Source organism: Mustela erminea, chromosome 13 (assembly GCF_009829155.1).
Source record: "Mustela erminea isolate mMusErm1 chromosome 13, mMusErm1.Pri, whole genome shotgun sequence".
Lineage (NCBI taxonomy): Eukaryota > Metazoa > Chordata > Mammalia > Carnivora > Mustelidae > Mustela > Mustela erminea.
In genome coordinates this window covers 44,739,566-44,757,078 of record NC_045626.1, presented here as the reverse complement: position 1 = coordinate 44,757,078, position 17,513 = coordinate 44,739,566, and the positions used below count along the sequence as shown (strand labels likewise).

The window sequence follows — 17,513 nt, the reverse complement described above, 5'->3', positions numbered from 1 at the left end:
TGAGTTTAAGATGGTCCACCCATTACTGCAGTGGGATTATGTAGGTAGAGTAGACTGGGGTTGTGTGCCTCCCTGTGCCTCTTAAGAGGAAGAGTGGGCATGGAAGCTGCAGGTATCTGGTAAGGTACAGCTAATAGCTATATTAGAAAGAGTGATGAAGGGGCACCTGGGTGGCTCACTGGGTTAAGCCTCTGCCTTCAGCTCAGGTCATGATCTCAGGGTCCTGGGTTCGAGCCTCACATCAGGCTCTCTGCTTTGTGGAGAGCCTGCTTCCCCCTCTGTCTCTTCCTGCCTCTCTTCCTCCTTGTGATCTCTCTGTCAAATAAAGAAAATCTTAAAAAAAAAAAAAGTTATGAAAGACAGATTTTGTGCTAGAGACAGTAAAATATTAACTAGGAAAGTAGAAATGCCATAAATGCTTCCTCTCTTCACAAAAAATAGGATGCTTTTTCTGAGCTCACATTTCATTGACCCTTATTTTGCTTCATAAGGGAGAGGAACTTTGAGGTTCCCTGAGGAACGCTTCCCGTTGGTCCAGAAAGGTAATCATAATCACTAGCTAAAGTTTTAGATTATGCTTTCTTTAATAGTAGTTTAAGGGGTTAATGGCAGGGGTTAATATAGACTCACTGAAGAAAGAGTATTTAATTACTGTAGATTAACCTGAAAAAATTTGACAGTCTCCAAAAGGATTCAGAGAAACTGCACAGTGGTTGTCCTTGGAGAGCAAGACTAAAGCTAGGAAGGTGACTCATTTTCATTGTTGCCTTGAGATCTACTTTAATAATAGTTTACTAACTTAGGTACAATTTTTAATTTTACCTTTTTTGCTTAACATTTCATCATTCTAGTTTTCATCATTAATCCGTGTTTTTTCTTTCTCCCATTTTTACCCTTAAAGCATGCTTCATCTAATATAGGCTCTAGTCTTTCTAAAGTGGGAAATTTTGGTGTACATTTGCACTTATTTTGACTGTTAGCAAAGGAAATATTCTCAAAGGTGATTGCAACCTGACCTTTTTGTGTTGTAGGCCTCTAGTATACAAATATTTAAAATCATGGTGCAATTTCAGTTTTCTGAGTCATTTGTAAATACTGTTGTCTCCCCCATCACCTTCAAACTTTACCCATGTTCTGTAATTTTCAGTGTTTGTTCTAAAATAAGATTTTTGCTTTAACCTCAGGGTTGTCTAAATTTTTGCCTGACTTGTGATTTCATGTATTAAACTTTTTATCCTGCAGGTGGTGCTATAATCACACCTCATTTCAATAGAAGGTGGAAGACCTAACCAAAATTCTTGTCAGTGTGAAAATAAGATATCAAAGTTTGTAATATTCATTATGCTTACTCTGATAGTCTACATAAAAGCAGCTTATCTGAATATAAGATGATCAGTAGATCTCTCTGCTTTATACTTAAGAAAAAGCATAAAATTGTGGAATAGAATATTCTGTATTTTCATATAAAGACTTATTATTTCAAATTCTTTTTAGAGAATTATTAATAATGTGTTTTGAGGACCATGCTCTTGGTACTGTTTTTCAGAAACAACCCTAGGAGAATAGGGAGGTACCATTTCTATCCTTGTTTTTTTACAGAATCAGAGGATTAGCAAGATTAAGTAACTTGCTTGAGGTCAACACTCAATAGGTGTCAGGGAAAAGTACTTAGGTAGATATGCTGGCTAATTGAACATAAAAGAAAAAGATAAAGTAGGTAGGGTAGATGAGAATGAAACCCAGATCTACTGAAATCCAGAGCTCTTACAACAGTGCTCCAATGCCTTAGACTAGTAGAGCGTAACATGAAAGCAAAGATATCAAGATCCATTTGTAGCCTGGTAATTGTGAAGTGAGGCACCCGCTGTGGTACAGTTCATAGTAATACATATCTAAATGTGCACTACTTTTAATTTCAGTCTGTAGCTGTGCCAACAAATGTTGTCACAGTTACTCCTGTAAAGCCGTTGAATTCTGTAACTACCTTGAAGCCTTCAACTTTGGGAGCATCAGCTGCCCCCTCAAATGAGCCCAGTCTCAAAGCAGAGAACTCAGCAGCTGCTCAGACAAGTCTTTCTCCGGTAAGCTCTCCTCTCCATCTTCCATGAATATGTCTCTTTACAAATTTTCTTGAATTCTGTTTTCCAGCTAACATTTGTGTTTGTATTTCTCTATTTAGGCGATGCTAGAAAATGTGAAGAAATGTAAGAACTTCCTTGCAATGTTAATAAAACTAGCATGTAGTGGATCACAGTCCCCAGAAATGGGGCAGAATGTAAAGAAACTGGTGGAACAACTTTTGGTAAGTTAGTATTATGAAAGCTTAAATTCTGTAAGAATTTATAGAACATGTTTTAAATCGAACTTATCTTTAAATGAGGTTTATTATAGATGGATTTTTTGGGATAAGCTTTTGCTTTTTAATATGTAATGATGATAAATCTGAAACAAGTAAATCTATTACATTACTTGTATATGCCGTAGCTTAAAAAGGGCATTGGGGAAGGGTGCCTGGATGGCTCAGTTGGTTGAGTGTCTGACTCTTGAATTTGGCTCAGATCGTGATCTCAGAGCCCTGGGATCAAGCCCCATGTCAGGCTCCATGCTAAGCAGGGAATCTGCTTGAGGATTCTCTCTCTCCCTCTGCCACTCCACATGTACTCTTTCTCTCTGAAACAAATTTAAAAAATCTTAAAAAAAAAAAAAAAAAAGCCTTGGACAGAAAGTTGACTCTTTGGTCAAATAAAATATTGTTAATAGAATTGCGAATGCCAGAAAGCCAGGCTATGAACAAATAATGAAATTCAGTTCTCTAAGTCCAAACAACATACTTTGTAACCTGTGGAAGTAAGTGAACTTTCTTAAGTTTTAGTTTCCTTTTCTGTAAGATGAGCGGAGTAATAAATATAATGATCTTTGTGTCCCAAGTTCCAAAATGCTGTGTTTTTTAGCTATTAAATTATACATTAATCACTTTTTATATCCTCTTTCAGGTAAATTGCTTAGGTACATTAAAGCAGATGAAGGTGGAAATTAGCAAATGTTGCATATTCTATGCTTAAGAAATATGCTGAGGGTGTAACTGACAAACACAGTTTTGGGTTTTTTTAAGTACTAAAATCTACACATTTCTCTGACTGTATAATGAGAATTTTGTGTATTTTTTGTATATAAATGATCACTTTTTCCCAGCAGAAAATGTGTGTATTTCAAATATTGCACTGGAAAACAAATATAATTTATAAATATATATTTTTAAAGATTTTATTTATTTATTTGACAGAGAGAGATCACAAGTAGGCAGAGTGGCAGGTGGAGAGAGAGGAGGAAGCAGGCTCCTCGATGAGCAGAGAGCCCGATGCGGGGCTCGATCCCAGGACCCTGAGATCATAACCTGAGCCGAAGGCGGAGGCTTTAACCCACAAGCCACCCAGGCACCTTTAATTTATAAATATTAAAACATCTTTACTACTGTTTTTTGTGCTACCTATAATTTGTTAGAAATAGAGCACATTTAAAATGGTTAGTTTTCCACTTGGGATAACTATTTTAGATATTTAAAATTATAAGTCCTATAAGTAAATTTTTAACTTAACTTCCAAGCATTTTTTAAAATTTTGGTTAACTTAAATTTTTAACTTTTGATTGAAGTATATTTAACATAAATATTATATTACTGTCAGGTGTAGAATATGGTGATTTAGTAATTATTAACATTACAAAATATGGCATAAGCATAGTTACCATCTGTCACTGTAAAAAGTTACTACAATATTATTGGCTATATTTCCTAAGCTGTGCTTTTTATCCCTCTGATTTTCTTACTTTATAACTAGAAGTTTGCCCTTTAACCACTCACCTATTTTGCTCATCTCCCTACTCTACTCCCCAGTTTGTGCTCTGTGTTGTATCTTTTTTTGTTTGTATGATTTTTTTTTAAGTTCCACATATATTTGAAATCTTAGAGTATTTGTCTTTCTCTGTCTGACTTATTTCACTTAGCCTAATACCCTCTAAGTCCATCCATGTTGTGAATGGCAAGATCTCATTCTATTTTATGGCTGGGTAATATTTCATTGTATGCATATACCACATCTTCTTTATCTAGTCATCTATTAATGGACATTTAGGTTGCTTTCATGTCTTGGCTTTTGTAAACAGTGCTGCTGTAAACATAGGAATGCATATATCTTTACAAATCAGTGTTTTTGTTTTCTTTGGGTAAATAACCCAGAAGTAGAATTACTGGATCGTGTGTTATTTCAATTTAAAAAATTTTGAGAAACCTTCATACCGTTTTCCACGGTGACTACACCAATTTATATTCCTACCAACAGTTACTTTTCTCTACAATCCTTGCCAACACTGGTTATTTCTTATCCTTTTGGTATTAGCCATTTTGACTGGTGTGAGGTAATATATCATTGTGGTTTTTATTTTCATTTCCCTGATGATTAGTAACGTTGAGCATCTTTTCATTTGTCTTTTGGCCATCCTAAGTTTTCCTCAGAAATACATCTGTTCAGGTCCTCAGTCTGTTGTTAATCAGATTATTTTTGGTAATTGAGTTCTATGAATTTATTTTGGATCTTAACCCTTTATCAGATATGTCATTTGCGAACTCTTCTTCCTATTCAGTAAGTTGCCTTTCTGTTTTGTTGATCGTTTCCTTTATTCTGCAGAAGCTTTTCAGTTTGATGTAGTCTCAATGGTTTATTTTTGCTTTTATTTCCTTTGCCTAAGAAGGCATATCCAGAAAAATACTGCTAAGGCTAATGTCCAGGGGTTACTACCTGTGTTTTCTTCTAGGACGTTTATAGTTTCAGGCCTCACATTTAGGCCCTTAATCCATTTTGAGTTGATTTTGGGGTATGGTTTAAGGAAGTTGTCCAGTTTTATTCTTATGCATACAGCTGTCCAATTTTCACAACACCCTTTATTGAAGAGACTATCTTTTCCCCATTGTATGTTCTCGCCTTCTTTATTGTAGATTAATTGACCATAAAATTGTGGGTTTATTTCTTAGCTCTCGATTCTGTTCCATTGATCTCTGTGTCTGTTTTGTGTCAGTACCATACTGTTTTGATTATTATAGCTTTGTAATAGAATTTGAATTCTGGAAATGTGACACCTCCAGCTTTGTTATTGCTTTGGCTATTCAGAGTCTTTTGTGGTTCCCCACAAATTTTGGGATTATTTGTTCTAGCTCTGTGAAAAATGCTGTTGGTATTTTGATAGGGATTGCATTGAAACTGTAGATTTCTTTGGGTAGTATGGACATCTTAATAGTATTAATTCTTTCAGTGCATGAACACAGTGTATGGTTCCATTTATTTGTGGTCTTTTCAGTTTCTTTCATTAGTGTCTTACAGTTTTCACAGTATAGGTAGGTCTTTTACCTGCTTACATCAATCATGAGATAATAAACATACCTTTCCTCTGTTAAAATATTTGTAAACCTAAAAGTATTTTTCTTTCTCCTGTTCCTCAGGATGCAAAAATTGAAGCAGAAGAATTTACTAGACAACTGTATATTGAACTCAAGTCTTCACCTCAGCCTCATCTAGTTCCTTTTCTTAAGGTAAAGTTATGTGTTACTTTGAAAAAATTATTTGAGTTAGATTTCCTTAAAATTTTAAAAATAATTGGAATCCTTAATATTTCAATATGATAGCTATGTGAAGATACTAACCATGGAGGAGAAAGCTCTCAAATGTTGTAATCTGTTAAGAATGTTCATAGTTCATATTCTTTGGATTGAAACACTTTGGGAAAACAAAACCAGCTTCTCATTCATGAACATAACATAATGATTATATTGGTAAAGCTTACATCTTCAAAGGCTTGACTTTTCCTTTAAAATAGGGCCTTCTCCTTTGTGCTAATGACTCATCTTCTCCTAGAAATAATAAATCAAATAGTGCCAGATTTGGTGGGAAAGCTGTTATTCTTAAAAAATTGACTTATGGGGCACCTGGGTGGCTCAGAGGGTTAGGCCTCTGCTTTTAGCTCGGGTCCTGGTCTCAGGGTCCTGGGATTGAGCCCTGCATTGTGCTCTCTGCTTGGTGGGGAGCCTGGTTCCCCTCTCTCTCTGCCTGCCTCTCTGCCTACTTGTGATCTCTGTCAAATAAATAAATAAAATCTTTTTAAAAATTGACTTATGTTGTTAGTAAGCATACTCTTTTCTAAGATTTGTTGAATTAAATAGAATTTTGATGTGAAACAGTAATTTGATAACAAGAGACTATAAAAATAGATTTTTTTGGATACGCAGAAGCTGAAGAGGAATCAAGTTGAAATTTTAAAAATCATTAAAGAACTGGAATTACAATGAATCACAGAATTATCCCATAAATTTTGAAATAGTGGAACGAGGAGTGGCCATTAGAAATATTTGGTTTAGGGGCGCTTAGGGGCGCTTAGACTCTTGGTTTTGTCTCCGGTCGTGATCTCAGGGTTGTAAGATTGAGCCCTCGGTCGGGCTCAGTGTGGAGTGCACTCAAGATTCTCTCTCCCTCTCCCTCTGCTGCTCCTGCTCATACTTGCTCTCTCGGTCTCTCTCTGTCCCCCAAATAAATAAATATTTCTTAAAAAAATTAAAGAGGACTATTTGGTTTGATTGTCTAGAGGAGATGAAAGAGGCGCTGTAGTGGAAGACTCCTTTTGGTTGCCTCATTAAAAAAAAGAGTGGGAAGGGAAATGGAGCACATTTCCAGAAGCATCTTAAGATAATGGAAATGTCAAAAGAAGAGTGAGCACATTGATTAGGAGGGTGCCAATCATGTGATATAAAATGTGGCTAAAGAAACTGAGAATGTTTCAGCTAAAGGAGATAGGCAAAGGGAGGTTGAAGGTTCAGCATAATATTTAATATCAAATGACTAGTGCCCTGTTTTTAGATGATCCTCTTGATTGAGAAATTAGAGGCAGTTCTTCCTTGGGTCCCTTTCAGTGCAAAAGTTCTTTGAGCAATAGGTTGTCTACATTAATGCTGACAACTCTTACATTTATCTGTATTTCATACTCATTGGAGATACTGGAGGAGAAAGGAGGAAATCATGTATGTTCTTATTATTCGTCCAATGCTATGCTAGATACTTTACTTTTAATTTGGATTGTTTGCACTTATTTTTCGTATCTGTCTTTTGAGAATACTACGTAGTAGATATTATAGTATTTTTCATTTTAGATATTCAAACATTGTTTATATCGACTAATTTTTTGTCAGACTTAGAGGTCCAGAATTTATCCTATCTGACTCTACTTGCTAGGTAACAATACTTTTAAGTTACCAAATAAAACTGAAGTTTTTTTGATTTGTATGTATTTTCTAAGGGCCTATTAAGCCTTGTGATTTGTTTCCTTAGGACACCCCCCCCCCCACATTTGGGGCATTGAATGTTGCATAGAGATGAGGGATTTTAATCTCTGACCAGCTGATCAAGAGCTAATTTAATATACATTTTTTGTAAAAATTTCTCCGAGTCTGATTATTTTAACATTTGTTCCAATTGTGTTTTTCTCAGGACCCCTTCATATTAAATTTCTAGCTTAAATTTAATAGTTCACTTCATTTTTTTATATATTTCCAAAGCAGCTTGTTTTCCACTATTTTTTAAGTTTGGAAAAAGATTATGAGACTCTCTGCTTCTTACTTTCCTTTGTTACCATTTATATACATATTTGAAAACCTTCAGAGAAGAACTTCTAAATCCTTTTTAATGAAAAAGTAAAAGATGTAACTAAAAGGAAGAAAATAACAGTGGTTCTCATTTGCTTCTAAAATTCAGTCAGACTGCTTTTGTTTAAGTATCAGAATAGGGAAACTTCCACATAGCCCGTGAATTCACCAAAAGATAATCTGCTATCTAACTCCTTTTCCATTTTTTTTCCCTTACTCAAAAACAAAAGAAACAAAACGCTCAGGGGTGAAAAGGCAGTGTTCTACTTTTTAGTTCAAATTGCCTTTACTCTTTTAGAAAGATACAAGGAGAGACACCAACTTAAAATCTAGTCAGAAAATATTCTAGCTCCATTAAGGAAATTGCCCGTGTTTGTTTTACTTTATTTTTTTTTAAAGCTTTTATTTATTTATCACAGAGAGAGCACAAGCAGGGGGAGCAGCAGGGCAGAGGGAGAAGCAGGCTCTTCACTGAGGAAGGAACCCGATGCACGACTCCGTTCCAAGACTCCGGGATTATAACCCGAGCTGAAGGCAGACAGTTAACTGACTGAGCTACCCAGGCGTCCCATGTATTAGTTTTATTTTGATTTAGAGACTGTTTTTATCCACAGTTCGAAAGTTATTTAACAAAAACTTTTTTTTTTAAGATTCTATTGTCATGTATAGAAACTTACTGATAGGAAAATTATTAGTGATCTATTATGGGGGATAAGTAAATACAAACAAGTATGACACAGTGCTTTATTTTACCAAATTGATCTTGAGGGATATAAAATAAATTTAATACTGAGCGGTAATAATTTTGTATTGAAAAATAAAGTACTTGTGGGCTTTAAATTGGTTGTATCCTGGATATTGTTAGGATATGACTGCCAAGTGATATCAGGCTTCCTCAACTGAAATACCTGATATGCTTCTGATTTATCTTATGTTGTAAAGCTCTGAAATAAAAAGTAATTCTATTTTACTAGGAGCTAATTTGTTTAGTTATCACGTTCTTTTATCTCCCCTATTTCTAGAAAAGTGTGATTGCCTTACGACAACTCATGCCCAACTCCCAGAGCTTTATTCAGCAGTGTGTTCAGCAGACCTCTAATGAGGTAGTCATTGCTACCTGTACCACAACAGCAACAACTTCTCCTGTGGTGACAACAACAGTTTGCTCAATCCAATCTGAAAAACCCATCATTGTTTCTGGAGCAACAACACCCAGTACTGTGTCAGTGTCGACTCTGAATCCACTTGCTGGTCCAGGGGGAACAAAAACTGGAGTTGTGACACTTCATTCTGTGGGTCCAGCTGCTGTACCAGGAGGAACAACAGCTGGAACTGTTTTGCTTCAGACTCCAAAACCGCTTGTGACATCTATTCAGAACACAGTTACAGCAGTCTCGCTTCAGCCTGAGAAGCCAGTTGTCTCTGGGACAGCAGTCACGTTGGCCCTTCCATCAGTAACTTTCGGAGAAACTTCAGCAGCAGCTATCTGTCTTCCATCTGTGAAACCTGTTGTTACTTCTGCTGGGACCACATCTGACAAGGCCGTCATTGCTCCTGTACAGATCAAACTTGCGCAGCCAGGCCCCATCCTTTCACAGCCAGCTGGGATTCCACAGGCAGTTAAAGTCAAACAACTAGTGAGTAACATTTCATTTCTTCTTCAGTTTCTTCTTTTGAAAATTTCAAACATTCAGAAAATTAGCAGTACTAGTAAAACGAGCCCCTGAGTATCCTCAGTAGAGTTTGAATAGTTGTTAACATTTTATCACAATTGCAGAGTCTCTCCCTCTCTCTATTCACACACATAAGCACACACACAGAACTTTTTCTTGAAACATTTTAGAGTTAATTGCAGAAGTTGTGACATTGTACCTCTAAGTACTGTGTATCTCTTACGGAAAATGATTTTTTTTTTTTAACATAACAGCCTTGCATTTACTATTACACTTGAATATTTAATACTGGTATAATTTTTTTCCCAGCTGTCCCAACAGTGTCAGTTATAGCTAATAATGTCCTTTTTTCTGATATTGTTTGTGATAGAGACCTGCGTATTGTATTTACCTGTCATTTCTCTTTAGGCTCCTTTAATCTAAAACATGCTCCCCAGCCCTTTTGTATTTGCTCATTCTGTTGTAACAGTTTTAAGTACCTACACTAGTTTGCAGAATGTCCTTTGTTTTGTCTAATTGTTTCCTCAAGATTAGGTTTGGACTAAATCTTTGGGGCAAGGTTATTACAGATGTAATGTTATGGTAACGTTTCCCAGGAAAAATGTGCTAAGGGGAGAGGGAAACGGGAGTAGATGAGTTGAAGTTGTGTTTTTTTCCCCTAAACTTGGTAGGTTGAGAGGTTCTTAGGTGAAAGAAAGAAATCTTAACTATTTATCAATTAGTGTTGTTAACCTTAGAAATAAAACTTTCTGTTATTTTACCAACAAAAATGGGTTTATTTGGGAATAGCAAAGAATTAGAATTCAGGACAAGCAAGATACAGTAAAACCATAGGCAGATCTAGAGAACAAAGAAAGGCCTTGTTAAAAAAAAAAAAAGGAATGGCCTCCTACAGAGGTAAGGCAGAAGTTGGAAAAGGCTGTTACAAACAAGTCCAGGGGCGCCTGGGTGGCTCAGTGGGTTAAAGCCTCTGCTTTCGGCTCAGGTCATGATCTCAGGGTCCTGGGATCGAGCCCTGCATCAGGATCTCTGCTCAGCAGGAGCCTGCTTCCTCCTCTCTCTTTCTGCCTGCTTCTCTGCCTACTTGTGATCTCTGTCAAATAAATAAACAAAATCTTTAAAACAAACAAACAAACAAACAAAAAAAAAACCAAACAGAAGTCCACTGGAGTAAACAAAAGTGCAGTGGCTTCTCATTGGCTGGATTGTGACAGTCTCTCATTGGCTAAGCTGTTGCTGGGCAAGGTGAAAATCTTTCTTCCTCCTGCAGATAAAGGATGGGCTTCTTCCTGTTGGGAATACAAGGTACCCCTCTTTCTGTTGGGGTCTGCAGTTGGTGACTAGTTATAGGGTGTGAGAGGTTCCCTTTCTGGCCTCCTTACTCATTTTAGTGAGTTTATTTTCATAGTATTTAAAACATTCTAGTTTATTAAAGACAGACTGTGAAATTATTGTTAACTTGTGGGAGAGAGTACATGGTGAATTAATTAAAAACTGCATTTCTTAATAAACTCGCTTACCTTATACCATAATAGCTAGCTGTTCTTTTAATTTTTGGTAATTGCCTTGTTTGCTTTTGTAAATCTTTATGTTAAAGACTGTGTGTTGAATCTCTTTGTTTTAGTTTATTCTGCTTCTGGGGATAATAAAATCTAAGTAAACTTCCCAACCTTGTTGTCTGATCAGGAGAAGAGGAATATCTGTGGATGATGGTCTTTGAGGCAGAGGTCAGCTATGAGCATAAGATGGAAGGGGAAGGGGCGCATGGGTGGCTCAGTGGGTTAAGCCTCTGCCTTCAGCCCAGGTCACGATCTCAAATTCCTGGGATTGAGCCCCGTATCAGGCTCTCCGCTCAGCAGGGAGCCTGATTCTGCCTCTCTCTCTGCCTGCCTTTCTGCCTACTTGTGATCTCTCTCTTTCTCTCTCTCTGTCAAATAAATAAATAAAATCTTAAAAAAAAAAACCAGATGAAAGGGAAAGATGAGTTTGGACAGCAGTCAGACTCTTGGGTAGATAGGAAGTAATGTCATTTCCTGAGTGCTTACCATTTTTTATCCCTTCCTACCCTGAGTTCAATTTTCAAATCAAGAAGTGTGTATGCCTTGCAGTTTCTCTTGGGTTGTCTGAATTTAATCTCAGAGATGAAACCTTTTTAGAAGCAGTGACTCTTAAACATCAGTCTGAGTAGCCAATTTGGGAACCACTGAAAACAGAGTGATACTAAACTTTAGTAATATTAATTTCTTAAATTAGCTGATTTGAAAGAATGTTCTAATTCAATCCTCTCTGTGGCATTACCACACAGAATGGCTTATTTTGTGCCCTAGGTAAAAATGTGTTATAAAACAGATTACAATGAATCTTCAGTATCTAGGTGCTCTGGTATTTTACATTTTAAATAGAAAGGTATGAATACTGACAGACATCAAATTTGTGGAGTAAAATTAAAACAAAAGCCAAACAAGAAAGCAGAAATTCACCAGAAAAATTAAATCATTTCACATTTTTTTTAAGAATGAAAGTAGGAGGGGCACCTGGGTGGCTCAGTGGGTTAAAGCCTCTGCCTTCGGCTCAGGTCATGATCCCAGGGTCCTGGGATCGAGCCCCACATCGGGCTCTCTGCTCCACGGGGAGCCTGCTTCCTCCTCTCTCTCTCTGCCTGCCTCTCTGCCTACTTGTGATCTCTGTCTGTCAAATGAATAAATAAAATCTTTAAAAAAAAAAAAAAGAATCAAAGTAGGAAGTAAAAAAAATCCTAAAATTTACCATTAGATTTTCTTTCTTTTCTTCCTTCCTTTCTGTCCCTCCCTCCCTTTTTTTCCCATCCATTCTTCCTTCCTTCCTTTCTTTTTCTCTCTTTTTCTTTTTTTTTTTTTTTTAAGATTTTATTTATTTATTTGACAGAGAGAGATCACAAGTAGGCAGAGAGGCAGGCAGAGAGAGAGAGGAGGAAGCAGGCTCCCTGATGAGCAGAGAGCCCAATGTGGGACTCGATCCCAGGACCCTGAGATCATGACCCGAGCCGAAGGCAGCGGCTCAACCCACTGAGCCACCCAGGCGCCCTCTTTTTCTCTCTTTCTTTCGATTTTAAATAATCTTTACACCCAACGTGGGGCTCAAACTCACAATCCTGAGATCAAAAGTCCTATCCTCCCTGGAATCAGCTAACCAGTTTCCCCCACTGAAAAATCTGTTTTATTTTTTTCTTGATTGAAATTGTTTCTAATGTATAACAAGTCAAACATACAAAATATAAATGTTGTCAAAATACTATTGCCAAAGTTTTCCTGTTTCAGGACACTCTAGAAACCCAGACGTTCTTTCATTAGTACCATATCCTAATGGGAAAGACCCTGGGTTTTAGTCTAAGATTCAATACTTTCTGAGTGCCAGTGGATGGGTCACTTAATGTTTCTGGATTCTTGGTTTTCTCCCTGCCTTTTCTTCATTATAAAATTATTTAAAAACCTACAGTTAATACATGACATACATGTTTTTAAAACTCTACAGAGCTATAAAGTGTTATTTCACTTCAGGAACTAATACGATATAGATGTTCAATAAAGATTAGCAATGATTCAAGAATCGCTTATGACCCATAAAAAGGATCTCAATTCTGTTCAGTGCTACCAAAAAGAGGCCTTTCCTTCAGGCAATGACTCCATCCACTGGCACTCAGAAAGTAAAATTCATGAATGAGAAAGTTAATTCAAGATTCCTGGTCTGTATTTTTAGAAAAAAAAGCTGAGAGGAAAAAAATTTAGAGAGTAAACTGAATGTTGTTACTCTTGCTAGTAATCTTATATTTATATATCACTTGAGTATCTTTTAAAATATTTTATACCTATTTATTTTTTTAAAGATTTTATTTATTTATCTGAGAGGGAGAGAGGGAGAGATCACAGTTGGCGAGGAGGGGTAGAGGGAGAAGCAGTCTCTCCTCTGAGCATGGCGCCGGACTTAGGGCTCAATCCTAGGACTCTGGGATCATGACTTGAGCCAAAGGCAGAGGCTTAACTGACTGAGTCACCCAGGTGCCCAGAAATACTTAATATTAAGAGATAGGGCAGAAAGTTTTAGTATTATCATGGATATATTCCCTATTTCAGATCTGTATTTCCCTGAGTGACTCTTTTACTTGCATTTCTTCTTAACAGAATTGTTGACATTTGATAAATAAATGGTCAGTATGTTCAACATTCTCCAAATATTACTCTTTTGTAGATATAGGACAAAAAAAATTAGTATATTATTAAATGTGGTCATTTTCCATTTCATTATATTGAAGTAAAGATGGTCTCCTAAAACAAAGTAATCCAGAATATTAGGAAGAAATGTGTTTTTGTACATCATATTTTCTTCTGCTACCTAATTATTTTAAAGTAAGGGAGAACATTAAAGAATTTTCAACAAATACATTTTTATATGAAATAGGCTATGAGACATAATTCTGCTGACTGACTCTGACTTCAGTTTTCACTGGACAGAAGTATTTTCAAGGTACAAATTTAGTTTCTGAGTATGCTGGTGGCCAGTGTTTTTATTAGAGAACTTGAAGTAAAAATTGATCTTGTTTCTTTTCTCCCTACTCATTAATTACTTCATTGGCTCAAGTAGTTCACTCTCATTTTCATATTGAACTGACCTAAGGATCTAGATTTAAGCACTTTCTCTTTCTGCATTCTGTTAAGAGTGAGAGGAAAGGTAGACAATTTTCTCCCACAGGTTATTTTTGCTTGTTCTAGAATTTCTTATAAATCAAATCATACAATAAGCACATTTAAGTTTTTAACAGAAATTGATAGGTTCTCAATTTTAAGCAGCATTTATAGAGTCCTATAAAGGCTGGTAATATAATTAAGAATTCATTTGAGCACATTTTTAAGTGTTTAGAAGGCCCTTTAAATGAAAGAAACAGTGTATTCTGAAGTTTATCAAGATTGAGTTTTAATATAGACTGTGTATGGCAAAGCAAGTTTTAACTTTCTTTTCTTTCTTTCTTTCTTTTTTTTTTTTTTTTTTTTTTTTAAAGATTTCATTTATTTATTTGAGAGAGAGAGAGCAGAAGGTCAGAGGGAGAAGCAGACTCCCCATGGAGCTGGGAGCCCGATGCGGGCCTCAATCCTGGGGCTCCAGGATCATGACTTGAGCTGAAGGCAATTGCCTAACCAACTGAGCCACCCAGGTGCCCAAGTTTCAACTTTCTTTGTAGGATTTTACTGGAGCTCTATGTTAAGATTCTGAGACTGGATAAGGTATATAGAAGTGATGCCATTTAGTGACGTATGCCATTGTCCCAGAAGATAAGGAAATAGTGGTACAAGAACCACGTATTGGCTGTTACTGAGAAATAGTTAGCAACTAACATGTATTTTCTGACTATAAAGCTGCAGCTTTTGTATAGTTAGGGTCCTCTGTTTTCTAGAACTCAGCCTACCAAGTGCATGCCAGTAATCACAGACTGAATATTATGTAGAAATTAGAGGAGATAATACCTTGATTCCAATCACTGTGTGTGTATGTACTACTTGATTAGAGGTAAGAATTTGATTGTTGTGTATTTATGAACAGGGGAGTAGGTGAAGATTGAAATACAGGGAAAGGAAAGTGTAAGGGATGGGATCACCTGGGTGGCTCAGTTGGTTAAGTGCTGGACTCTTAATTTTGGCTCAGGTCATAATCTCAGGGTTGTGAGATCAATCTCCATCAGGCTCCTCGTTTAGTGAGGAGTCTGCTTGAGATTCTTTCCTTCTCCCCACCCCCTGCTCGCATGTGCTCTCTCTCTCTCAAATAAAATCTTAAAAAAAAAAAAAAAAGTAAGGCATCCTTATCTATTTGTTTCATCCGCACTTGTGTTTCTTTGCAACCTTTCCCTATGAAATTTATGAATAGTTCCTTGTCTGATATCCCGGAGCATAATGTAAAAATCATAATTAATGTAAAAGTAATGGGCACCTGGGTGGGTCAGTTGGTTGAGCAACTGCCTCTGGCTCAGGTCATGATTGTGGAGTCCCACGATCAAGTCCTGCATCAGGCTCCCTGCTGAGTGGGGAGTCTTCTTCTCCCTCTGACCCTTTTCCCCCTGTCATTCTCTCTCTCTCTCTCTCTCTCCTTCTCTCACTCTCTCAATCTCTCTCTCTCAAATAAATAAGTAAATAAATAAAGTCTTTAAAAAAACCCCAGGTAATACTGTGAAGCACTAGACCTGTATTTCTGTAAATTACTAGAACATTATTTTATGTTAACATCCAAATAAAACATCAGAATTTGATGTGTCAAAAGGAAAGGCTAAGGTATGTACTATTTATTGATTTTCCTGTCTAGTGGCCTTTTGGAGGGAAATTAAGTAAAGGACTTAAGTTTTTAAAAATATAATAGCTCTTTCTTTTGCTTGCCAAGTAGGAGTAAATACCTCTTTAGGTGAATTTCAATCTATGATGATTTCAGTCTCCATAAATGCTATTCTAACACTGTTGTTTTAAATGGTACTTCTTTGAAAGAATAATAATGAATTCACTTATACTTTCTCATTCATTGTATTTTATTTTGTTTGGCAAGTGTGCAGGAGTATTCCACACATATGCTGCTTCAAGTGTTATAGTTATTAAGATATGGAATGAGAGGGATCCAGGATTGTTAAATCCCAGCTCAGAACTTCATGATATATATAAATATCACATATAATATATATGTCTATATTTAATATATATGTAATAATATAAATATAATTTGTAAAGTTAGGGATATATATATGTGCACTTTTTTGAGGTTTTATTTAATCACTACACCAAGGTGGGGCTTGAACTCACAACCCCAAGATCAAGAGTCGCTTGCTCCACCACTTAGCCATCCATGTGCCTCTATATATTTTTAACCAGCATATTTGCCTTCCTCTGCATGTATGATCTTGACCCCAGTTGCGCTGTAGGCAGAGTGAGGCACACCCGGGATCCTACAGTGGGCACTGAGGCACTGAGGCTTGCTTTGCCCAGCTTGTTCTTGCCAGGGCTGCACACTGGTGTTGAGGTCTCATGGGGCCCACCCCTTTTCGCCCCATCCCCCACTCTTTATAGCTGAGGGTGCACACAGCCAGGCTGTGTCCACCTCCAGGGCAGGCCTTTTGTCTGTTATTTGAGTACCTATCCAAATGGTATGAAGATTAACTCATAAACACTTCACTAATATTTTATTACTGTTTTTCACAATTAAAATACTGGAAAAGCATACTTAATAAAGGATATTAAGGAAGAAAATATGAATAGGAAGATAAGCCAGAATTGTTAGATTGTTTCTGTTGAGTTTCAGTCTGAATGCATAATGTGACTCTGAATGTATATTATTTTGTAGAATTTATTTTTTTCTAATAATATTCTCATTTTTAGTTATTTGAAAATTCAGTTTTATTATTTTTCTAATTATAAATGTAGCTTATGCTAATCATAAAAAAGCAAGTAATGTAGATACCTGTAAAATATATAATAAATACACAAAGTAGAAAACAAAATTACCCTGCAGTAGAATCCTAGGAAATAATCAGTTTGTTTTTTGACTTATAGACCTTTCTCTATGCATACACATATAAAAATTTTTTTTGAAGTACAGTTGATACGCAGTATTAAGTTTCTTTTTTTTTTTTTTTTAAAGATTTTATTTATTTATTTGACAGAGATCATAAGTATGCAGAGAGGCAGGTAGAGAGAGAGGAGGAAGCAGGCTTCTGCTGAGCAGGGAGCCCAATGTGGGGCTCGACCCCAGGCCCCTGGGATCATGACCTGAGCCGAAGGCAGAGGCTTTAACACACTGAGCCACCCAGGCGCCCCCACAGTATTAGTTTCAACATACAACATAGTAATGTTCAACATTTAAATACATTAGGAAGTGATTACTACACTAAACATAGGTATCATCTGTCATCATACAAAGTTATTAAAATATTAACTGTATTCTATATATTATATATTGTATTCATGTGTCTTATTTTATAACTGGAAGTTTGTGACTTTTTTCACTTAGTGTATAATACTGTCTTAGGTCCATCCATGTTGTTGCAGATGGCAAGATTTTATTCTTTTTGTAGCTGAGTACTATTCCGTTGTATGTATACCATATCTTCTTTTATGTGTTCATCTATCAAATTGTTACTTTGTAGAGCATAAATC

The 17,513-nt window shown here is 36.4% G+C and overlaps 1 protein-coding gene across 4 annotated transcripts in view; it reads left to right on the top strand.

Annotated features, from left to right (window-relative positions):
* Positions 1-17,513, top strand: part of TAF4B (TATA-box binding protein associated factor 4b) — a 146,842-nt gene that overhangs the window by 19,367 nt on the left and 109,962 nt on the right. For all 4 annotated transcript variants that reach the window (XM_032310461.1, XM_032310460.1, XM_032310459.1 and 1 more), the window contains exons 4-7: positions 1,920-2,081; positions 2,180-2,302; positions 5,492-5,581; positions 8,704-9,318. In XM_032310461.1, coding sequence (XP_032166352.1) covers positions 1,920-2,081; positions 2,180-2,302; positions 5,492-5,581; positions 8,704-9,318 — 990 coding nt within the window. The remainder of the gene's footprint in view (positions 1-1,919; positions 2,082-2,179; positions 2,303-5,491; positions 5,582-8,703; positions 9,319-17,513) is intronic.